General features: G+C 35.9%; 1 protein-coding gene across 1 annotated transcript; it reads left to right on the plus strand.

Moving 5' to 3' along the window:
* Positions 1-7,558: 7,558 nt before the first annotated feature.
* On the plus strand, positions 7,559-10,107 carry LOC149158015 (leucoanthocyanidin reductase-like). The gene is made up of 5 exons (XM_089437695.1): positions 7,559-7,754; positions 8,730-8,867; positions 9,014-9,251; positions 9,359-9,562; positions 9,759-10,107. The coding sequence occupies exons 1-5, from the start codon at positions 7,575-7,577 to the stop codon at positions 9,986-9,988; spliced, it is 990 nt and encodes a 329-aa protein (XP_089293821.1). The 5' UTR covers positions 7,559-7,574; the 3' UTR covers positions 9,989-10,107.
* The last annotated feature ends 14,864 nt before the right edge of the window (positions 10,108-24,971 follow it).

Below are 24,971 nucleotides of genomic sequence, written 5' to 3' on the forward strand. Positions count from 1 at the left end.
CTGGAATGCATTGGGTGCATATGAAAAATGTAATTTTCTTCTTCGTTGATGAATAAAATTACATGTATTTTTCTGTGAAGAAAAATAAAAATAAACTACCATCACGCTCACTTTTTTGCTATAGTTGGCTAAGACACCATCACGCTATCTCGATTTTATCACGAATAGGTCAAAAAGTAGCATCGAGTTCCAGTTATCACGAAACCCCCGTTCATAGTAAAGGCTCAATAATGAGAAAATAATGCTTTTGCAACCGAAATAGTTCATCAAAAAGGAAAAATAGTAAAAATAATATCATTCCTTCTAAAACCTATATTATATAGGTCAGTGTATCATAAATATAGGAAAAAGACAAGAAAACAATATTAAAACTAAGAAATAGGATAAGGGAATCATGAAAATTGTGAGGCCCAACACATATAACCAAAATATTAACCATGATAGAATAGACATCAAAGCCACATAATAACAAGTACAAGTACTCATGAATCAAAATAAGAAAATAACTCTTATTAACATATGCAAAAGACAACCAAGTCAGGGACTTCCACGTACCACCCGACCATAGATTGGGCTAAACTAAATCTTTCTTTTAGTTAACCACCCCCGAGTCATATTTCAAGCATGAATTTGGTGACTAAAGACATAAACAACCTGGGATTCCCGAAGATTAAACCACCTCCAGCCTCAGGCTACCGCGATCCCTCCAAAACTGGTCAAGAGATCACAATGCCCAAAACAAGCTAGGATGCCTCAAATTTTCTTCACCAATACCTTAATGAATTTGTCTATCTCCACCCACATATTGAGGGCTTGCCAGAGATTAAACCACCTCCATCCCCAACCCTTAGGAATTTTCCTGAGAACACCTCACTCGGTTACAAAACCTTCTAGCAATCCAAAGCTCAACCAAAAAAAACCCCATCACACCACGACTATCTGGAAATGGCAAGGGAAGTCTGAAACCACTGTCACACCTAGAAAAATCCATGCCAATGACAGTGAAAGAACCAAATACACAAATGCATGTACCATGCATTCACAAACCAACTAGGAAATCACACATGCAACCTAATACCTACAAATTCCTCCTGCTAAAGCTACTTGATCCAACCTTCCTTTCTTGTCCTTTTCTTTCCTTGTCCCCCCTTCACCATTTTTGTCTTTCCTTGCTTTACTTTATCCAATGCTGGAGTGCTCCAAGAATTCTCTAAGTGTGAAATAGGATAAGAGAATAAAGAGAGTTCCAAAAATGAACTAATGAAAAGTTGTGAATTGATCCTTCGGAACCTTTTTATCATTGAGGCCTCTATTCTCTTCAATTTTCCTCCATTTTCCTTCAATTTTCCTCTCATGAAAATTTGTGGCCCTTCATCTCCCTTTTCTCCTATTTTACTTTATTTTTCATAAATAAATTCCAATTAATGCCTCTTCACCTTTTCCAATTTCCAATTAATGCCTCTTTTCCTTTTCCAATTTCCTTAGTCGTAATAAACCGAAAGTGACAACCACTAGGATATTTCTCCCAACATTCAACTTGGAATATGTGTCCCACGACCTTGGTCTTATTTTTCCTTTATTAACTTTATTACATGAACTTTTAACCTGGGGTTGTTACAAATTTTTAGTGCATTCATTCCATAGACAAGTAGAGTAACTAACAGGGATAGGGAGAGAGCACAATGACAGGATGTGTGCATTGTAGTAGCCCATGGGCCACGTGCCTCACTTCTTTTTACTCACAACAATTTTATAGTTAGAGAAAGTGAGTTGAGTGGTCCCACCTTCCAGTTGGGTTTTCTCCCAAAAGGGTTTCCCAGGTTATATATTGTTTCAAACCATGGTTTGTAGTATTTTATTTGTTTGCATAATTGTAATTTTCATGCATATGTAATAAACAATAATTTACATATCCAGAAATCTTAAGAAAAACAAACCCTCATAGTGTAGATTTCATATTTTAAAGTATAATTTATGAGATTTTTTGGGACGAATTGTTCAGTGGAATATCTATGGTAGTTTATAGAACATTCCTTTTGTTAAAGAAGGAATTATGAGTCTTTAAGTCAATGGTATAAACACCCATACAACATTAGATCTTCATATACTTTCTTTGAAACTTTTGGAAGGGGAAAGAAAATGGAGTACTCTTAGAATTACTAAACATGTAGAGATAATGACACATGATACAAAGAATATAATTATATTAGTGATCAAAAACATGTATTTTGTTGCCACACATGATTTACCTTTAGAAGTATTTAAGTCACTATCTGACTTCAATAGGTATAAAAACACCCCTCATATGTTTCTTACAAAGTAATACTTCGCATATTCAAATAAAACATATGGAAAATAATTTCTACAAGCTATTATCAGAAGGTAGAAGTTGAGGGAGAAGGGAGCGGGGAGGCTAGAACCGTAGTCGCCCTGGCTCCCTGGTTTGTATCATCTCGTTCCAGGTAGCTAGGGGTTTCTTCCTTGTTCCTTAGTGGGTATTTTTAGGTTTTTGCAAGTTCTCTTTTGTGTGGTATTTCGCATTGTGCTTCTCGTTGGGGTTTGGATGTTGTTGTTCCTTCCCGCCATCGTCATTTGTTATTGCACTATCGCTCTACTTTGTTGGTTCTTGGAAGTATTTCTTACCACCTGTTCGGCTTCATTGTCTATCTTTGTTTCCCGTTGGTTTTCTTGTCGCCGCCCTGATCGTGGGTGTGTTTTTTTGGCGCCTCTGTTGGTTTTCCTCTAAGCTATGTGGCTTGTTTTATTTCATCCCATCATTGGGCTTGGTTAATGTGTCATCACTTTTCCTTATCACCGTTAGTCTTTTTTCTCAGGGGTGTTGGCGATGGTACCCTCTTTGATGATGTTGTGGGTTTTTGTGTGGGCTTTGTTGCTCGTTTTCATTTGTGTGGAGGCCCGGTTCTAGGCGTTTATGACTTGTTTCCTGTCACTCATTTACGAGTCATATTCTTGGTTTTGTTCCCAGAATTTCAGTGCCCTTGGGGCTTTGTTGTGCGGTCCTTGTGTCATTTTCCTTATTTTTTTCTTGTCAGGGTTTGTTGTCCAACTTTGCAATGTTGGGTGCCCATTTTTGGGCTTTGTAATGATGCTTCCTTCAGGGTTTTACAACGGGCCTACATGCCTTGGTTTTTTTTCTATTTGTAAGAATTTTCCCTGGCTTTAGATGGTGAATGTTGTCTGGAATGCATTGGGTGCATATGAAAAATGTAATTTTCTTCTTCGTTGATGAATAAAATTACATGTATTTTTCTGTGAAGAAAAATAAAAATAAACTACAAGCTATTATAGAGGTATATTGGACAAATTTAAAAGATGATATTTTCGACAACCCATCTTACTTGATTTTATCTTATGAAAGTACTTATTGAACTATGGCACAACAATTAAACATTTATATTACATATTTAACAAATGAAGGAAGAGGTTAATGTGTTAAAAAATTGATATGTTTGCTTCAAATTAGGGATGGAACATCACAATCTTGTATGTTGTTTTGACATTTCTATTGGTTGAAATGGATATATCCTCTATGAAGTTAGTTGGACTTGGATTTGATGGATATTCATCCATGAGGAGTATTCATGAAGGTTTACCTACTATGCTCTGTTAGCATGCTTCTTATCTATTAGATGTCCATTGCATAGTTCATAGAGATTTGAGAAGCATTAACAACAAGTGATGCTTCAACTTATTTTGAAAAAATGTGAGCTATTGATAAGTTTGTAAACAAGGTTTATTCATGACTTGAGAAATCTACTAAAATACATGGATAATCGGAAGATCTAATGGAATCATTTCAAATCACAATGTTAAAATTGTTACATACAAATTCATTATATTAGGTGGCTCTCAAGAGGAAAATTCATGGAAAAACTCTTTAAGTTCATGCTTACTTTATTCAAGAGACTCAAAGTTAGGGGACAAATTGTATGAGCTAGCCACAATATTTCGAGTGCAATTTTTCATCCATTTACTTGGAAATGTTCTTCTTGAGTTAAATATGTTGAATCAAAAGTTCTAAGAGGATGATGTTCACATTATATCATTGAAATGAGTTTGATATCACTATTAGCTTGCTTGATAAGTGATTTCTAAGAGGCATATTTAGGGCAATTGCAATTCACATATCATATTTTTTAAGTAAAACACAACAAGGAACTCTTTTGTTTGCAAATTGCATAGGTATGGTATGTGTACATACATTGAGGTTTGAGAGTTTTTCAAAGTCATAAAAAACAAGGACACTAGATTATTACATTATGTTAGGGAAAAAATTTTGTAATGAAGGTGATTCACTCTCTAAATGTAAGGTTCACATCTTTACCTATATTTAATGTTGCTAAGTCTTTTAATTTGCATAAGTATTATAAAGATATGGATGATAAAGATTCCCAAACAAAAAGATGACTAGCATGTTTATAGGAGAAATTTAGTGTTGGGGACTCACCTATTGTGGATAATGCTAGATGTTTTGATGAAATGGATGAATTTATTTATATTATTTATAAATCACACCTAAAAAAACTAATGTTTGGAACATGTGAGGTATAAGGAGGTGAACATGAATGGTTTGAATAATCTCCATGTTTGATGCAAGTATGGAAAGCTATTATTGTTATTCCCTCTAGCACATCAATATGTGCAAGAGGATTCTCAAAACTAAATCAAATATAAATGATGATATATCAAAGACTTTGTTTAGAAATGTTCAATATGTTAATCTTTATCTCTCTCAATGTTCCTCATTCTCTAAACAAGGTACACAAAAATGATATATATGATATATAAGAACATATGAAACTTGAAAGCCTCTTTGACTAGGAAAATAGATTCATGTTTCTAATGATCCAAGATCTGATCATTTTAAAAAATGTGAATGTGAACACTTTGCAAAGCCACTCCTCTTTTATTTAAGTTTTTGTCACTAAAAATACTGAGATTTAGTAGTTAATTTCTAAAAGTTTGTGGAACATATCTATAGTCCCAAATTTCACCTTCTTAAAATTACAATATAGACTTTTGGAGAATAGATGAAATATGATAGATAAAACCACTCAAAAATACGTTGTTTTGGGAACAAAATGCACTATTTCATTTTGAAAAGAAATAGTACAATTTACGAAGTTTATCGTTATTTTAATATGCATTTCAAATTTGACTAACTGTTTGATGTTAACTAGTGTGAAATAAAAAATAATAAGTGCTAAAATGCATTTCCTATATTAGAAACACACTCTCATTTCTACTTATGCTTTGTCTTTAATTTATTTTTTATTTGGAAAAATCTATAGTGACACCACAATGCATTTCCTATATTAGAAACATTCACTCTTATTTGTACTTATGCTTTGTCTCTATAGTGACACCATTTGAAGGGAATATTTGTGCTCAACCACAGAGTTGAGCTCGAGAGTGTCAAGAGAATTGAACCCATGAACTCTCAATAACAAAAGTATTTTAACAAAAAAGACTCAACGAATTGAGCTAACCCTCAAGGCTAAAAATATGTTATTTTTAACACATTTTTAATAAATGTATTTCTAATATATTATTATCAATTAAAATATATACTTTTCCAAAATATTTTATTTTGAAATAAACACATAAATTATACTATTTAAAGTGCCAACCCTTCATATTTAATGATTGCATGGATTTTGAAGTGCCAAACTTTCAAATTTAATAGTTGTGTTTATAAGCATGCCTATTTTGGAATAGGGTTTCGAAAATTTTAATTTAATTATCAATAATTATTAACCTTCATAGAATATTCTAAAATATTCTTAGTAGTATACACAAATCAAAGACTGAGATTTATTTTCAAAGTAGTTATAACTTTTTTGCCTCTTTAATTAAATTAATTAATTAAAAAAATGTCATATGAACAAGTGTTATATGAATTAAGTTATGATTTTTTCAGCATGAGGTGCTAATAAACCATGATATTCGTCCATGTATTGTAATAAAGTCTATTTACAAATTAAAAATCTCCATGATAAAATGGGGGCGAATATCCATAGTTAATAATCTTATTATATATTTTTTAAATGTATATATGTTTAATTTGTATAATAATTCAGTGATAATAATAATAAATATTTTAAATAAGGTTATATTTTAGTTAATTCTTATTATTTTTTAATTTTAGATACTTGAGATGTATGCTAAAATTTTTATTATGATCGATGCATGTTCGTAGGAATCAAGGAAGAGTGAGTACATAGCCTTGCTCGAGAATAGACCTTGGGACTTGTGGGGACCAAACATCTACACCGCAATGAGCCTAAGAATTTACTTTAATTGTAAATTTATACCATTCTTAAATGTCAATTCTTTAATGCTTCAAAAATAATAATTGTAAATTTATATCATTCTAGGTGCCAACCTTTTATATTTAATCATTGCTTGAATTTTAAAATAATAATCCTTCGAATTTAAGTATTCTTAAATGATTTAAGATTATTATTATTAACCACTTTTAAGGTCACCAAATTAATATATGAAACCTCTTGTTTATGGAACAAGGAACCACCTAGATTTGTCTATAAGACATAATTACTCCATCTCTCAGATTTTGAACCTAACTTTTCAACAACAAAAAAACACATACTTTTAACATGATATACATTTTTAATAATACATTCAATAATATAGTGCATATGACTGAATAAATATTATCCAAATTTCACAATGCATAGATTTCTATATAACATTGCTAGTAATATATTTTTTCCCAGAATCTGGCCATATGGAAGCTATATGCATTGCAGGATCCAAAATCGATATGCAAGCTATATGCATTGCAGGATCCAAAATCGATCGACAATAATCTTTTTGATGTGGACTTGTGTGGTTCTTGAATTTTCTTCAATACAAAAATCAACGCCGTGACTTGTGCATGAGAATTCACATGCGCATAATTTGTCCACGAGGAACATGAGTGGATCAACATCGGTTCGTGATCGTTGAAAACAAAACCTAACACGTATGAAACCACGTGCTTTTGTGTACTTCTAAGCTCTGCGTGTCACAGGCTGCTCCCACTCATCGAACAACGGAAATGGTGAAAGCGTGCAGAATCAACCATGGATCTCCCTGAAGTTGATAAAAGAACAACACTTCTTCTACAAATCAGTTAATTAATGGTGTTACTGACTTTTCCATTTTTTGTTTTTTCCGGAAGTCTACTTACCGTAGTTCTTGCTAAATTACAGGTTCAAATGTTATGGGTGAGATTATGGTAAATTAGCCTTCTTCCATCCAATAAATAATAAATAGCGCTGGACTATGCTCAAACCTACTCAACCCAAAAAAAATTTGGCCTGCCATTTTTCCGCATTTATCTGCGGATTACAGCCTGTCCAGGATCGGAATTCACGATTCAGTTCAAATTGACAGCCAGCAAGAAACACGCGTATCATCAATGGCCCAAGGATTCTTGGTCAGGTTCATGGCTATAAAATTAACCTAACAGACTGAAAATTCTGAAAATAGGATCTTAATTGAAAAAGGTCTAGGTCTATTATTCAACTGTAGCGAGCAGTACCACCTCCATGGCTAGCAGTAAAATACTGGTGATTGGAGGCACTGGTTACATAGGCCAGTTTATTGTTGCAGCAGCTGTAGCTGCTGGTCATCCTACATATGCACTTGTTCGCTCTAGCACTGCTTCTGATCCCGCCAGAGCGCAACGGATCCAACAGTTGAAGGACTCCGGTGTTCACATTGTTCATGTATATTTTCCAATTTTGTAGCGTAAATTTATTTTAATTCTGAGTAACGTAGCTTAAGTCTTCTGTGTTTTGATCCTGTCAAATTATCAAATAATTCAGGTTTTCACATCTTTTTATATATTTTTTATAATTTTATTAAATTAACTTATAATATACTGTGCCGAAATTTTCATGATTTGAATACTCTTTTCTAAAGAATGTCAAGTTAGTTGGGCCGTGCTCTCAAGTAAAACTGTTAATTTCAGGATTTCAATAATCTTTTCTAAATAATATCAAGTTGCTGTCATAAGAGATCCTCTCCAATAAAAATGTCAAATTTGTTGGGTCAAGAGTCATTCATATGTAAAAAAAAAAAAAAAAAAAAGAGTGACTCATTAATATGTAAAAAATGTTGTAAGATTATGATATATTAAGCAATTTGATTTCGTCAAATTATATAAAAATTAAAATTGAATTAAAAAAAAAATAATAAAATTTAACAAAATTAATAATTATAATTAATAATAATTAAACTAATTTGGATCATCTTAATTCTGAATCTTTTTCAAGTTTTGCACTCAAAAAATAGATTTGCACTTTGAGAAATTTGATCATTCTCGGAACTTGATACATAGGGAGTTAATTGAGCCGAGAGGATCATTCTACAGCCCAGAATAATGTGTAACCCTGTCTGCCCATCATCAAAGTTGAAATTTTGCTCATGTCTGTCCAAAAAAAATAAAACAAAAATAAATAAATAACTATACAAAATATTTAAATAATGTCAGTTCATAAAAAAAAATTGCATGCTAAGAAATTGGATCCCTCTAGACTCATGTTAGATCCGAATTTAAGATAAATCTATACTGGTAAATAGAAGCAAGGTTAACTATTTGAATTAGCTTCTGTTCATCAAATTTCCAGAACATTTTAAAATCTGCAATTGGGTTATGCTCCAACAAAATATCATGTTGGTTTGATACCATGGTTGTATAGGGCTCTGTGAGCGACCACAACTCCTTGCTGAATGCAATGAGGGGCATAGAAGTTGTTATCTCTGTCATGGGGGGCTCAAAGGTGACAGACCAACTCAAGATTGTGGATGCCATTAAAGAACTAGATGGAGCTGTTAAGGTTAGTATTCGTAGATAATTCTGAATTTGATTCTAAATTATAGAATATTCCAAAAATTTACTCATCATTATTTGTTTGGCTTCCCTCAAATAAGCAAATTTAAATTAATTGTGTTAACCTGATCATCATGAGGAGATATGTTGCAGAGGTTTCTTCCTTCAGAATTTGGGCATGACATCGACAGAGCCGAGCCGGTGGAGCCCGGGCTCACCTTTTACAAGGAGAAGAGAACAATTCGGCGGGCTGTGGAGGCAGCCAAAATTCCTTTTACATATATCTGCTGCAACTCCATAGCTGGCTGGCCTTACTTTTATCACACTCATCCTTCTCAAATTCCTCCTCCCACACAACAGTTTGAAATTTATGGAGATGGGAATGTGAAAGGTAAAGCACCTCTGTTACTAAATCATATAGTTATTTGGAAAAAAATTGAAAAAATATAAGGTGCAGTTATTAACCATAGTTGGGATCATGTATATACTCAAACACAGCTTACTTTGTGACTGGAGCTGACATTGGGAAATACACCATCAAGACCGTGGACGATGTGAGGACTCTGAACAAATGTGTCCATTTCCGGCCTTCCAAGAATTTCTTGACTATAAACGAGCTTGCAGGTATATGGGAGAAGAAGATCGGAAGGACCTTGCCCAGAGTATACATCTCTGAACAAGATCTTTTGGATTTAGCTGAGGGTATGTGTATGTTGCATATAAAAACATATATAAAGAATTATTAGTTGATTTTAATTTTAGAATAGATTTTAGGAATATTTCGAAATTTCAACTTACTCATCTCTTTCCGATTTTAAATATTTCCAAATTCTACACTCAATATAAAGATGCAAGATGAAACTAGCAACTCTTCACTCAAATTATTTGATAAATGCAGAGAACAGCATTCCAGAGAGCATTGTGGCTTCTCTCACACACGACATCTTCATAAAGGGATGCCAGTATAACTTTGAGACAGACGGACCTCATGATGTAGAGGTGTGCGAAATTTATCCAGAGATTCCTTACACCTCCATAGAAGATTTCTTCGATGACTACCTCCCTCTCTCTGTGTTTGTCTCTGAACTTAGAAAATCTTTTGCCTCTGCCTCTGACCTCTCAACTTGAAGAAAAAGAAAAGGAGGCAGTTCAGTTGGTTGCCTGCCAGCCATGTCAATAGCCACCAAAAAGTTAAGACATGGGCATATGTGAAGCTCCTTCACGTCATAACTTCGATTCATCTCATAAACTTGATCTATATTATGTGTTACCATATGAGCAATAATTCAAGAATGAGGATGTGATCTTTAAATTTGATTTTAAAAATTGGTTTTTAATTAAGTTTTATTTATTTTTAATTAGAAGTAATCAACGTTTTTGGGTTAAGAAATAGTTTTTATTTAAATTTTAAAAATATTTTTTTTATAAATTCATTTTAATTTAAGATTTATTTTAACAATTAAATTTTTAAAAATATAAAATTTAATGAAAAGTTTCCACTTCTAAAGATTTGAAAATTTCTAAAGATTTGATTTCATTCTTGATTTGATGTTAAGATAAATCTATATTGATTATATGATCACACCCAAATTATAGATCATCGTCTATATATATTTGTATATGTTTTAAATCAACTTGATCATTTCTAATTTACTAAACATTATTAGAAAGGATAATTCAAAAGTTTCAAAAGGATTGAAGTTAACAATAATAAAGTAATCATGTTGAATGATGAAAAAGGTAAATAGTAAGATAGTAATTAGTATCCCTAAATAAATTAAGTAGTGACCAATCTCAATATGTCTTCATTTTTTTTCTTTTACTCATAAGTGTTAAGATGTTGATTTGGAAAACTATTCAAACTTTAACTTGAAATTATATAATATTAAATTGAAGTTCCAACTCTACTTTTCTTGCTTTCCAATATTAATAGTTTCTTTCTTTAACCTCGTATATTTCTCCATAATTCTAACTTTGTCTATATATCTTAACATTCTATGTTAAAATCAATATACCATATGGATTTTCTTGATATCATGCCTTTTGGAGTGGAGTGAATCATTTTTCATTGTATTATCAATGTATTCAATGCACCCTATCGTTTTGTATTATATCATTATTAAAATCAAATTCTAAATATTTTTATATTATCTTATCATTAAAATCAATGTTGAAATGGATGCCATTAGAGAATGATTAATATAACATTATTTATTTACACAATTTGAACATTTCAATAATAAAAAACCCTACCTTCTAAATTTTGAAACTTCCTTTCATTTTAATAACTTAATAAAACATGATTATATATCTTTTTTTTTCTCTTTACTTCAAACTATCATCTCAATAATATATTAATTGCCAAACCTCTTTAGATTTCAAACAATATACAAATGGATAATATGATGCAATAGTGTGTTGATAAAAAAGTATAAGATGTTCTAATTTAAAAAATAGAAAGAATAGCCCACGAGGCATAGAGCAGACAGTGAGAGGGAGTTATGTTAAGGCACTTAGTGGTGTAAACGTCACTAGTTCGAAACTCTATGGGCAAAAATCCAACCATGCTAAGGGTTGGTGTGGCCCAAGTCGAGTGCAATCCTCGACTAATTTTGATGGATTAGATGCCCCTAGGTTGTGACTACTCAAGCCACAAGTTAGGTGTGTCAGTCATCTCAAGACTCACATAACCTAGCAAACAAATAAAAAATACTTATAGGTCACAACAAATGTCAAAATCTTCTTGGGGGGGCTAAAAAAATAGCCCTCGATAATCATATGAACATTTAGATTCTTTAGAAAAATGTGGAGAAGAGAGAAAAATCAAACTTCAAACATAGTTAGAAGCAATCTTTGATAATCACTTATTTACTTATAAGACAATATTTTGATACAGATAAATAATTTAATATTAGGAGTGGAGATTTGGTTGGAGGAAATGGATGCTAGATTGTAAGAACTGGAAAACCAAGGACAAGAAAACAAACAATAAACCCAAGGCGAATAGCTCAAAGAAAATATTAATCTTAGAGACAAGATTAAAGAGCTAGAGGAAAAACTATGGAACAATTTGGTTCTAAATACTTTGCAATTTAGCTCTAAATAGTTTGGAGCATAACTTAACCCACCAAAGGGCAAATGAATAAGCTCATAGAGTTATACCATGAGCGTAACAAAAGAGCCTTGAACCTTATCATTTTTTGTATTAAAGAGTAAAAAGATGAAGACATACTGGCAATAGTTAAGGAAAACTAAACAACAAATCAGAAATTGAAACAACTTCATAGAAGCAAAGAGGTTGGGAAAAATTATTAAACATAAAAAAGGTTGATTCATGATCAGATAAGATCTAGTGGCCATAAATATAACATACTTCTAGCTTAAAAGGGTCAAGAATATTTATAAACAAAGACCTCATTCCATAAGACCAAGTAGAATGAGGGAAGTTCAAAAGGTAAAAGAAGTTATAAAGGAAATAAAATGGACAATAATTAGGAATTGAAAAAACTATTATGAGGGGCATATACCAAAAGGATAATAATAAATAGGAATTTGGTACACTCTAGATCCTCGCATGGAACTACCATGTTTTTCCATGGAGCAAAGGGTCTATATTAAGCTAGATCCTAAGTAAATTGATATTATATTTATGGTTGAAACTTAGGAGCATGAAAAATCTAAGGTTCATCACATTGAGGGATTTATATTGTGGTCAACACGGAATAAGAAATGCTCCTACAGGGGGATTGGGGGCATAGCTTGTTACGTAAGAAAGAACATCTCATCGCATTTGGTTTCATAATAAAGACACTCTTAATTAGTACATATGGATAGATATTTTCGATATTAATGCTAAGAAGATGTATATATCAATTTGTTACTTTGCACCTATCAATTCTTCTTTTTATAAGAAAATAATATAGATAAGAATTGTCCCGACAAAAACTTAGAACAAGATATTTATACCCAAAAAAATTAAGGTAGTATCCTCCTGCTATTAATTTGGCAGCTCGAGGAAAAATTCTCTCCGCTAGGAAGCCTTCCTCATCCAGAGAAGCCCCTACTAGCCCTTGGAAGAATTTAATTTGGTAAAGGAAAATTATTATTTTTAAGGTGAAACCCACATGTGCACAAAAGTACAAGTTGGCCTGAGGAAGCTAATTTGACCTCCAAAGACTCGTATAAATAGACCTTATGTCACATCACTTTGGAACATCATCACACATCATCTCTCTTCTCGTGATTGGTTTGTACTACATCTGAAATTGCAGGTTCGCTTCACACGTGTGAAGGGAAGGAAGATTTCTCTGTTTTGGTGCATTGACTTTTTGTTTGGGACTATTTGACCAACCTTGACCGTGGAGATTTTGACTTTGTTTGACCATATTTTTTATCTACTTGGGAGGTTGAGTTGATTGGAAGGTTGACTGAATTTTTCTGAGCAGTTTGACAGAAGTTAACTAGAGTTGACTGTAGGTCTACACCTAGGGTTTCCACAGGTCAACGAGTTAACTTTGACTGATTTCTGGGAGAATTTTATTGACTATTTTGACGAGACTTTCACTAGAAAATAAGGTCGCATATTTTGACTGTTAACCGAGTTGATTTGGAGGTGGTTTGAGCATTGATCGTTGACTGGTTAGGGTTGTTGTTGTTATTGTTGACTTTGCCCAAAATTGCAAATTTAACTTGTTGACCAGATTTGACTTCTGAGCTCATCATTGGCTTGGATATTAATTGTTGACTTGGTTAGTTAAGGGCTTGACCCTTTGACTCATTGTGGATGAAATTGAACATTGTACCTCTTTGCTGAACATTTGAAGACAATCTAATAGAAGAAGAACTTTGAAAGGGTTTTCCCCCTTGTGGGGATTTTCCCTAGTCTCTGACCAAATATTGTGTCTCTCTTGTTCTTGGTTGTCTTCTATTGTGTATTGATTTATTGTTCTATCTACAATTGCTTATTATTATTGGAATAATATTGGATGGATTCATTGTTAATTGAATAATTGTAATAAGTGATTGAGTTCATCATGGAACACTGGAAAAATTAACACAGTATCAAAGTTGAGGTGAAGACAAACCCAAGGAGACAAGAGGCAAGTAATCACTTTTGGATAAATTTGAAGAGGCCTATTTGACTTTGTCAAGATGTCTACCTACTTCAAGGAGGGAGAGAAGTTGAATGACTCATCAAATTTTGTTGCTTGGAAGATCAGGTTGGAAGTGACCTTGGATGAGAACAATATATTGGAATATGTGGAAGGAAAAGTACCTGAGCCTCCATAAAATTATTTTGTTGCTATCAAGGCCAAGTACAAGAAAGGTGAGATCAAATCCAAGAAAATAATTATTGATTCTTTGAGAGATCATTTGCTTACTCATATTTCTAAGTTGAAGAAATCCAAGGAAATCTATGATAAGTTGGTTGGGATGTATGAGGTCAACAATTTGAACCATATTCTCTCCTTGAAAAACCAAATCAGGGACATCAAGATGAACAAGGGAGAGATTGTGCAATCATACTTCATGAGATTATCACAACTCGGGGATCAATTGTTGATTGTTGGAGAATCTATGTTTGATAGAGAGATGATACTCATTAGACTTCTAGGTTTTCCTCCAATTTGGGAGACATTCATTACAACTATTAGCAACAATTACAAGTTTCTAACATTTTATGAACTAGTTGGAAAGTGAACTCAAGAAGAGACCAAGATGATTTCTAGAGGAAGGATTCAAAAGCATGAAGAAGGAGAACCCTCTGCATTTTCTGCTCAAGACAAGAAGAGGAAAGGAAGAGGAAGACCATCTAATTCAAGGACTTTAAGGCACTAATAGAGAATCAAATAGGGAAGAGAATCAAGGTCTTCATGTATGATAATGGTGGAGAATTCACTTCAAAAGAGTTCATTGATTTCTGTAAGAAATTCGAGATAAAGAAGGAAACCATCGTACCTTAAAACCTTCAACAAAATGGAGTGGCTGAAAGAAATAATAGGACCATCATGGAAGTTGTTCAAGCCCTGTTACATGATCAAAAGTTTTCGAATTTTCTGTGGGGTTAAGCTTCCAACATTGTCATCTATGTTCAAAATAGGACCCCTCATCAAGCCTTGGGTTACAAGAACCCCAAAGAAGTTTTCACATGTGTGAAGCCCAAAGTTGGACACTTGAGGAACTTTGGCTACCTCGTGTACTTTCATGTCCCAAAGGACAAGAGGAACAAGTTGGAAGCCACTAGAAATAAAGGTATGTTTGTTGGATATTGTGAAAATTCTAAATCTTTTAGGATATATGTGTCTAGTCAAAGGAATATCAAGTTTAGTAGGGATGTGACTTTCGATGAATATGTGGCCTTTGGAAAAGCAAGGGACATTCCTCCTTCTCCTCCTATTGAGAAAAAGGATGATGACATGGACCCACTAGAAGGTCCTTCTGTGCCTGGACTTGAGAATGAGCTTATTGATGATCCCATGGACCCCTTGGATCCCCCTCCGAGTGATCCTCCTACTAGGAAGAGACCATTATGGCTTCATGACACCTTACAAGATGTTGAAAGACATATCGTTGCTAAATGAACCTTCAAGAAAAGAAAGAAGCCATGTTGATATTATGGTTATGTTGTAGCTATGAGCACCATCATACACATTGAGCCTCCCACCTTTGAAGAAGCAGTGAAAGAGAAGGTTTGGAAAGATGTTATGGACGGAGAATACAAATTTATTATGAAGAATGATGTGTGGGAAGTGGTTCCGAGACCCAAAGGGAAGTATATTGTGACTTCTAATTAGTTGTACAAGATCAAGCATGGAGTAGATGTAAGCATCGAAAAATATAAGGTGAGGTTCATCGCTAAAGGTTTCTCCTAGAAATGGAAGAAGATTACGATGACATATTTGCACCAGTTGCCCACTACACTACCATTAGATCTTTTGTGGCTCTAGTTGCCAGCCAGGGATGGACTCTTCACCAGATGGATGTGAAGGCTGCATTTCTTCATGGCATACTCCAAGAAGAAGTATATGTTGAGAAACCATAGGGATTAGAAGTATAGGACAAGAAGACTCATGTGTGTCGGCTGAATAAGGCTCTCTATGGATTGAAGCAAGCCCCTAGGGCTTGATATGCCCATATTTATAGCTACCTAATGAAGCTTGGATTCATAAGAAGCAGTGGTGACCTGGATCTATATTTCAAATTTGTTCAAGGTATGCCCTTGAATTTGATTTTATATGTTAATGACTTATTCTTGAAAGGTAGTGAGCCTCTAATGCTCCAGTGAAAGAGGGAGTTGGCCTGTTAATTTGAAATGAAATACCTCAAATTGATGCACAATTTCCTTGGCTTAGAGGTGTGGCAAAGACCCGGTGAGATTTTCCTTTCACAAGGAAAATATGTTGTGAAATTGCTGGAAATATTTGGTATGGTAGAATGCAAATCCATGGCCACACCGATGGAAATGAACTTCAATAAGCTATGCGGAGAAGGTTCTACACCTGACTTGGTGAATCCATCTTAGTATCAATAGATGATTGGGGCATTGATGTTCCTTGTGAACACCCGTCCGGACATATGTTTTGAAGTTAACAGTCTAAGTCAATTTATGACTGAGCCTCTACATGCACGCCAGGTCACTGCTAAGCATGTGCTGAGATATTTACATGGGACGATTAATCTTGGTCTAAGATATACTTCTAGAGATGTGAGACTTCATTGTTACACCAATGCTTACTAGGCTGGAAATGTTATTAATAGGAAGAGAATATTAGGGTGCTACTTTTGTTTGGATTCTGCCATGATATCTCAGATGAGCAGTAAGTAGAAGTTCGTTAATTTAAGCAGGGTCGAGGAAAAATATATTGCTACTACCATGGCTAGTCATGAGGCAATATGGTTGAGGAATCTCTTTGGAGTTGTTTAAGAAGGTTTTGGTCACGATAGTGATATATTGCAACAACAAAAGTGGGATTCATCTGGCAGATAATGCCATGTTCCATGACAAGTCCAAGAATATTAAGATTGGGTATCACTATATTTGAGACATGGTGCAGAGAGGAGTCGTAAGACTCCATCACATTTCGAATGATGAGTAGATAACAAATATTCTCACTAGGGATTTGCCTAAATGGAATTTCTTGGTCTTCAAAGTGAAACTTGGACTGATGGATGCAACCCTCTCGGGTAAGGGTCATAGCTGATTGAGGACACTGAGCTATGTTCTTCCCCCCCGTTTGAGCTCACAGGGAGAGGAATTGAGCCAGTGAACTCCTGGGGTTGAGGGATCTCAGGAAAATAGGATAGGGTGTGATCCTTACCCCTTGTGGTAAGTGTATCTCGCCTATTGTCAATGTAGGGCATGTGTGTGATCCTTGTCATTTATGACAAGTGGGTATCTCCCCCTACCATCAAGTCTAGGACTTGACAAAGTATACCCCATTTGGAATCCTACCCACAAGTTGGGCTTGCTGGGATTGTTCCTCCCCATCTGGCGAATGGGTGAGGTGATTTGGGTGTGTGTGTGATCCTTACCTTTTATGGCAAGTGTGTATCTCCTGCAAGCTAGGTGGATGCAGGTGTTCTACCACTTGACGCTTGAGGGTCAAGATGGGAAGTATTAGCGCACAATAGGACAGAGTGTGATCCTTACCTCTCATGGTAAGTTTATCTCGCCTATTGTCACGGATCAATAGGATAGAGTGCTATCCTTACCCCTTGTGGTAAGTAGTATCTCACATATTTTTCTTTTATAGAGGGTGGTAGCTAGATCTCCCCTATGATGATTCTTCTTCTTTAAATTCAATGTTCAATAGATGAGTAGAGACGAGATATGACTTGATTCAGCGATGACGACGATGAGACATTTGATATGGGACTTATGATGTAGTTGGAAATTTCTCCCTAGCTGAGAGGGAGTGTTAATTTGGCATCTCAGGGAGAAATTCCCCCCATTGGGAAGCCTTCCTCATCCACAGAATCCCCTACTAGCCCTTGGAAGAATTTAATTTAGTCAAGGTAAAATATTATTTTTAAGGTGAAATCCACATGTGCACAAGTACAAGTCAGCCGAGAAACTTAATTCAACCTCCAAAGACTCATATAAATAGACCTTATGTCACATCATTTTGGAGCATCATCACACATCATCTCTCTTCTCTTGATTGGTTCGTACTACATCTGAAATTGAAAGTTGACTTCACACATGCGAAGGGAAGGAAGCTTTCTCTGTTTTGGTGCATTGACTTTATGTTTGGGACTGTTTGACCAGTGTTGACCATGGGTATTTTGACTTGTTTTACCATATTTCTAATTTTCTTTGGAGGCCAAGTTGACTGAAAGGTTGACTGATTTTTTCTAAGCAATTTGACCAGAGTTTACCGCAGATCTGCACCTAGGGTTTCCATAGGTGAACATGTTGACTTTGATCGATTTCTGGAAGACTTTTGTTAACTGTTTTGACTATACTTTGACCAACAAAGAAGACCACATCTTTTGATTGTTGAAAGAGCTAATTTGGAGGTGGTTTGACCATTATTCATTGACTGGTTAGGGTTGTTATTGTTATTATTGACTTTGACCATAATTGTAGATTTGACTTGTTGGCCAAATTTGGCTTTTTAGCTCATCATTATATTGGATATTGATTGTTAACTTGGTTAGTCAAGGGCTTGACCCTTTGACTCATTGTGGATGAAATTGAACATTGAATCTCTCTGTTGAACATTTGATGACAATTTAATAGAAGGAGAATTTTGAAATGGTTTTCCCCTGATCTGAATTGGATCCTTAAACTCTCTTAAAGTTACCCAAACTCTGTAAAGAAACTCATGCCGAAGTTCAAATTCTTGTGGATATCGAGCTTATCAGAAATAACCTCTGAACAATGGCAATTTGTGGTCAGCACGGAACAACGAGGACCCTCGGTCAAAGCGCGCAGACCGTTGGCCCATGGTGACCGCACACTGGCACAAATTGGCAATTGGGAGGCCAAATCCAAAAAACAGAGGCAGTTTTTGATACACGATTAGCACTAATCGCGTATCACAAGGCATCCCCCTCAGTGAAGGAAAGCCCCAAGCGCTTAGTCACGAGGAAAAGGCATAAAACCGTACCGAAATTTCCAATTCTGTAAGAAGGCGGGTCTCACGCCAAAACTGACAAGATATCACGAGCACTTCAGGCGGTAAGCAGGTTCGACTGAGTCCCGCACGATTCCATACACTGGGTGACACGTGTCTAGCAAATGAGAGAGAAAACCGCTCACATCGCGCGAGTAAAGGTCACGCAACTTACCCGCGCAATATGGACGGAGACCGTAGGATCTGGAGGCTCCAAATCAACGGCGGAGATGTGACTGATGGATGACCGGATTTGACAAAGTCATAAAGTAGATTGTGCGGGATTTTGAAGTCCGACGTGGATGATGAGTTGGCAGAGATTCGTGTTTCGCGGGCATTCTTGGAGTAAACGGAAATAACGACCGTTTCAAATGATCGAGTGTTTCCAGTAAACCTGACACTTATCCGTTACGGAATAGGTGGCCACTTCCTTGTGAGGTGTGATGCAATGACTGTAACAACCGAAGAATGGATTTGAACGGATAGAGGCAGGGAACGAGAGAGCTAAAGGCGGAAACGAACAGTTAGGAAGAAGATGGCTCAAAGCCACAGACTGACAAAGATAGAGGGGGGAGGAGAAGAGAGGAGAGCGAACAGCAAGAAAAAGCTGAATGCGCAGAGAGCCTTTGGAGTCACTCAAAGGTCGAGTGAAAAGCCAAAGAGCTCAATTAACAGCAGGATATTGTTGTTGGAGTTGCTTGGAGGTTGAGCAACTCACAGAGGCATGCAAAGGCTAGGAGAAAGAGCTTAGAGAGCCAAAGCAGAGAGCCATGAGCCACAGCCAGAGCCAAAAGCCAAAGCGAGTGCCAGAAGCGAGAGCTAAGAGCCCGAACCAGAGCCCGAGCCAAAGAGACAGAGCTAGAGTCAGAGCCAAGAGCCAGAGCAAGAGCCAGATCCAGAAAGTCGAAGAGCTCCAAGAGCCAAGTGATAATATGGTGTTCTGAGCCCAATGTTCCTGTGTAAAACATTAGAGTTGAGTGTGGAACTTGTAAAAGAACTATTGCCATAATCCCAAGGAGCCTATTCGAGTTGACTAAATCTCAAGGAGACGTAGCCCAAGCGTTTCGGGTGAACTCCGTATTAAATTGTTGTCTTATGTGTTTGCTTATTGTTGCATTTGTCTATTATCATATGTATTTACATATCAGCACGAACAATTGAATTTTAAAAGCACATAAACAGTTAAAAACACATGCCAGCATACACCTTATTTTTAAGCATTTCTTAATTCCGCATTGGTTAATCATTAAGAATTGGGAAAATTTAAAGCTTTGGAAGTGGGAGAGGTTCTTATAAGTTAGACAAGAATCCTAAGAGCCCCATTTTAAAATCAGGTGGTATCAGAGCTTAAGATTGATTAACCCCACCTTCAAAGAAAGTTGTATGAGAGTGCTTGATTGACAGGGCAAAGATTTCTTGTCTGAAAGGTTTTTGGACAGTCAAGGATTGATTGCCTCATTGATTGTATGCTTGGTTGCAGACTGACTATTGTTTGAGTTTGCAGAGGTGAAGGGAAAGCTATTGATAGCTCAGTCCAGGAAGGACAAGAAGGAAGAAGGGTTGAAGGCATTCTTCTATCCCAAAGGACCTTGGGGCAATAATTGAAGCACAAAAGGTTGTTGTAAGAGGTTAGTGAATATGCTCTTTAATAATATTGTTTGAAGTTCTTTTGTTCATTTGCATAATGACGACTTCTACAATTGAATCCTCGAATTCTTCTTTCTTCACAAGTTCCTTTGATGGAGACATGAAGTAAGACTTGTTCATCATGATGAACAAGGTAAGAGAAATGTATGAGGATGGAAGGAAGAGTAGCATACTTAGAGAGCAGTTGAATTCCATGGAGGAAGAGACACAGATGCTTTCTGGCAAATTGCAGGAAATGGAAAGGCAACTTTATATTGCAAATATGAACTTGAAAAGGATGCATGAGTTGGAGTCACAACTCTTTGTTGCCAAATAAGCCTTGGTCAAGTATCAGGTTGAAGAAGAGGTAAACCATTCCAGTTTGTCTTCAAATACTTCTAAGAATGCTTATATTGGTTCTTTTTGAAAAACATACAAGAGGCATAGGTTCCAAGTTAATGTCCAAGATGGGCTATGAAGGAAAAGGATTGGGAAAATATGCACAAGGTATTGTTGAGCCAATAATGGTTGAGGAAAGGCCTAAGTATTTGGGTCTTGGTTATGGACATTCTTATGGAGAGACTTCCAAAGCTTCCATGAAGGCCATTGAAACAGTTCCCAAAAGGAGTTTCATTGCAGGTCCTCTACCTCAGAAGTGTGAGGATTGTATTCAGGAGGAATGCAATAGCTAGAAACATCATTCGCAGGATGCAGGTGTTCAGAAGCACACACTTGAACCAGAGAGTTGTGGAAACTCTAACAGCCTTGAAGAAAGTGATGGTGTTCCAAAGGGAGCCACTTCTTCATTTGCTTCACCTACTCCTGAAGGCAATAAAGGTGAAAAAGGCAAGTATAAATCTGGTTCTAAACACATTCCTTTTGATTTTGTAAAGCCTAGAAAAAGAATTGCATGTTCCTTTTGTGGTTTGGATAACCATTATGTTTCTAGATGTTGGAAGAGGATGGCCACATACAGGAAACTTTTGAAGGAAAAGAAGCAAGTAGCCAAAGGTCCACAGGACAACGCAAATCATGCTGTCAAAAGGATGCACATGTGTTTCACTTACTGCCATAAGCAAGGGCATCTTGCTGAAAGGTGTTGGACTTTGAATCCAGCACTGCTTCCACCAAAGCTGAAGGAGAAGGTGGAAAAAGAAAATGGCAGGGATGGAAATAAAGATTCCATGATTGGTGTGTTTCAGGATGATTCACATATTGATCATGATGTGCAAACCAAGGAGGGACCTTTGAAATGGATTGGTAAGAAATGGTTAGAATTCTTATCCAATTAATATTGCATGTCCTTTGAAGCATCTATTTGCATTTCTTTGTGGAATAAATGCAAGTTGCAGGATCTTACCAAAATGGTAAATGGAAAGAAGTTGAGTAGGAAACCCACTTTATTGCTGCAACAATATGTTCATTTCAGCTTCGAAAGTACAGTGTACTTAAGCGAAAGCTAATAGATGGAATGCATGCATGAGCATAAGATGCATGTAATATTGACTTGGGAGAAGTTAACTTGGTCTCCAAAATGGAGATAATGATGAAGTGTTTCATCTTTTGGAAAAGAGTTCTAAAGGTCTTTTTCTACATGCTTGACCTGAAGGGTCATTTGTTCTAAAGGCATGTTTTATTGTCTTGTTATCTAGTCAATCATTTGTATGCAGATACAAGACAAGGAAGGGTTCACAAGATGTGAAATATGTTTCTTTGTTGAAGCAGGAGTTAGTCCATCCAGTTTTTGTCTGTATACCTGCTGTTGTTAACAGTTGTTGTTGGCAGCTTTTCAAACAGGTACAAATGAAAGTTTTGTGGAGAAAATGTACTTCACATTCGTTTAAGCCACCTTAGATCAAGGATCAAGGTAAATAAGTTCAAACTACCTTCTGTAAACTTCACAGCAGAAGTGTTGCATGAAGTCAAGGAGGAAAACAGTTCTTCCCAAGACGACCAACCCATCTAAGAAGGGAAGTGGTTAGAGATTGTGGTTCAAAGGCACTGTGCAAAGGCAAGTATAGGGAGGTTGAAAGAAGAGGGTGTTGTTACTCTCATTTACTGCTCAGATCAGTATATCAGTCTTTTGGTGGACCAAAAGTTCTTTTAGTGGCCCGAAGGAGTGATTCGAATTGGATCCCTAAACTATCTTAAAGTTACCCAAACTCTGTAAAGAAACTCATGCCGAAGTTCAAAGTCTTGTGGATATCGAGCTTATCAGAAATAACATCTAAACAATGGCAATTTGTGGTCAGCACAGAACAACGAGGACCCTCGGTCAAAGCACGCAGACCGTTGGCCCATGGTGACTGTGCACTGGCACAAATTGGAAATCAAGAGGCCAAATCCAAAAAACAGAGGCAGTTTCTAATACACGATTAGTGCTAAAGCGCTAATCGCGTATCACAAGGCATCCCCCTCAGTGAAGAAAAGCCCCAAGTGCTCGGTCACGAGGAAAAGGTATAAAACTGTACGGGAATCGCCAATTCCATCAGAAGGCAAGCCCCGTGCCAAAGATGGATCATAGTATCCAAGGTTGTAAAACTCTATATAAATCTTGAGAATCAAATTCCTCAGGGTTGGAAATTTCATTAGTAAAGGAAAGATTGTGTTATTGTAAGAAACTGTGGTTTTCATACTTAATACAGAGATCAGTTTGACTACTCAAGATTCACAAGGAGTTTATGTGTTTGATGTTCTTATGGCTTTGTTCAATTACTTATTTGCAGTGGTATGAGCTTGTGATACTTAGAATTCATTGGAAAATGCTCTAACTTCCTTCACATGCTTGTAAACTGTGTTGATTCACTGTGTTACTGTTTTATTTATAAACCTAAACTCTAAGTGCCTTGACTTCCATGTTTTGTTGATCATGTTGTTTTGTTGAAGACTATTTTGACTCCATAGCCCAATAGATATTTGCTAATCTTTGATTCAACCAGTCAACCAGTTATACATCTGTCCATTTGTTCCTAGAGTTAGCCATCTAATCATTAATCAAAAATCTTTAACCTATTGAGAGAGCCCTCTCAGGTTGAGGAGGCTAAGCCTCAACCAAAAGATTGGTTTGAAAGAGTTACTCAGAGTCTACTTGATCAGCAGCCTATCAAGGTCAGATTTTGTGATAACAGATACCTTGATGAATTTGTCTATCTCCACCCACATATTGAGGGCTTGTCGGAGATTAAACCACCTCCATCCCCAACCCTTAGGAAGTTTCCTGAGACCACCTCACTTGGTTACAAAACCTTCTGGCAATCCAAAGCTCAACCAAAAAATAATCCCATCACACCACGACTATCTGGAAATGGCAAGGCAAGTCTGAAACCACTGTCACACCCAGAAAAATCCATGCCAATGACAGTAAAAGAACCAAATACACAAATGCATGTACCATGCATTCACAAACCAACTAGGAAATCACACATGCAACCTATTACCTACAAATTCCTCCTGCTGAAGCTACTTGATCCAACCTTCCTTTCTTGTCCTTTTCTTTCCTTGTCCCCCCTTAACCTTTCTTGTCTTTCGTTGCTTTACTTTATCCAATACTGGAGTGCTCCAAGTGTGCAATATTATGAGAGAATAGAGAGAGTTCCAAAAATGAATTGATGAAAAGTTGTGAATTGATCCTTAGAAACCTTTTTATCATTGAGGCCTCTATTTTCTTCAATTTTCCTCCATTTTCCTTCAATTTTCCTCTCATGAAAATTTGTGACCCTTCATCTCCCTTTTCTCCTATTTTACTTTATTTTTCATAAATAAATTCCAATTAATGCCTCTTCGCCTTTGCCAATTTCCAATTAATGCCTCTTTTCCTTTTCCAATTTCCTTAGCCGTAATAAACCGAAAGTGACAACCACTAGGATATTTTTCCCAACATTCAACTTGGAATACGTGTCCCATGACCTTGGTCTTATTTTTCCTTTATTAACTTTATTACATGAACTTTTAACCTGGGGTTGTTACAATTTTTTAGTGCATTCATTCCATAGACGAGTAGAGTAACTAACAAGGATAGGGAGAGAGCACACTGAGAGGATGTGTGCATTGTAGTAGCCCATGGGCCACATGCCTCACTCTTTGTACTCACAACAATTTTATATTTAGAGAAAGTGAGTTGAGTGGCCTCACCTTCCAGTTGGGTTTTCTCCCAAAAGGGTTTCCTAGGTTATATCTTGTTTCAAACCATGATTTGTGATATTTTATTTTCTTGCATAATTGTAATTTTCATGCATACGTAATAAACAATAATTTACATATCCAGAAATCTTACGAAAAATAAACCCTCATAGTGTAGATTTCATATTTTAAAGTATAATTTATGAGATTTCTTGGGACAAATTGTTCAGTGGAATATCCATGGTAGT

Source organism: Pinus tabuliformis, chromosome 5_2, assembly GCF_031772625.1.
Source record: "Pinus tabuliformis cultivar Carrire ecotype Pingquan chromosome 5_2, CPIR1, whole genome shotgun sequence".
Lineage (NCBI taxonomy): Eukaryota > Viridiplantae > Streptophyta > Pinopsida > Pinales > Pinaceae > Pinus > Pinus tabuliformis.

Excerpts from the sequence above, each read along its gene's own strand:
- LOC149158015 (XM_089437695.1), top strand. The coding sequence starts at position 7,575 with ATGGCTAGCAGTAAAATACTGGTGATTGGAGGCACTGGTTACATAGGC. Across the intron at positions 7,755-8,729 it reads CCGGTGTTCACATTGTTCAT|GGCTCTGTGAGCGACCACAA; the intron begins GTATATTTTCCA and ends ATGGTTGTATAG. Across the intron at positions 8,868-9,013 it reads AACTAGATGGAGCTGTTAAG|AGGTTTCTTCCTTCAGAATT; the intron begins GTTAGTATTCGT and ends GATATGTTGCAG.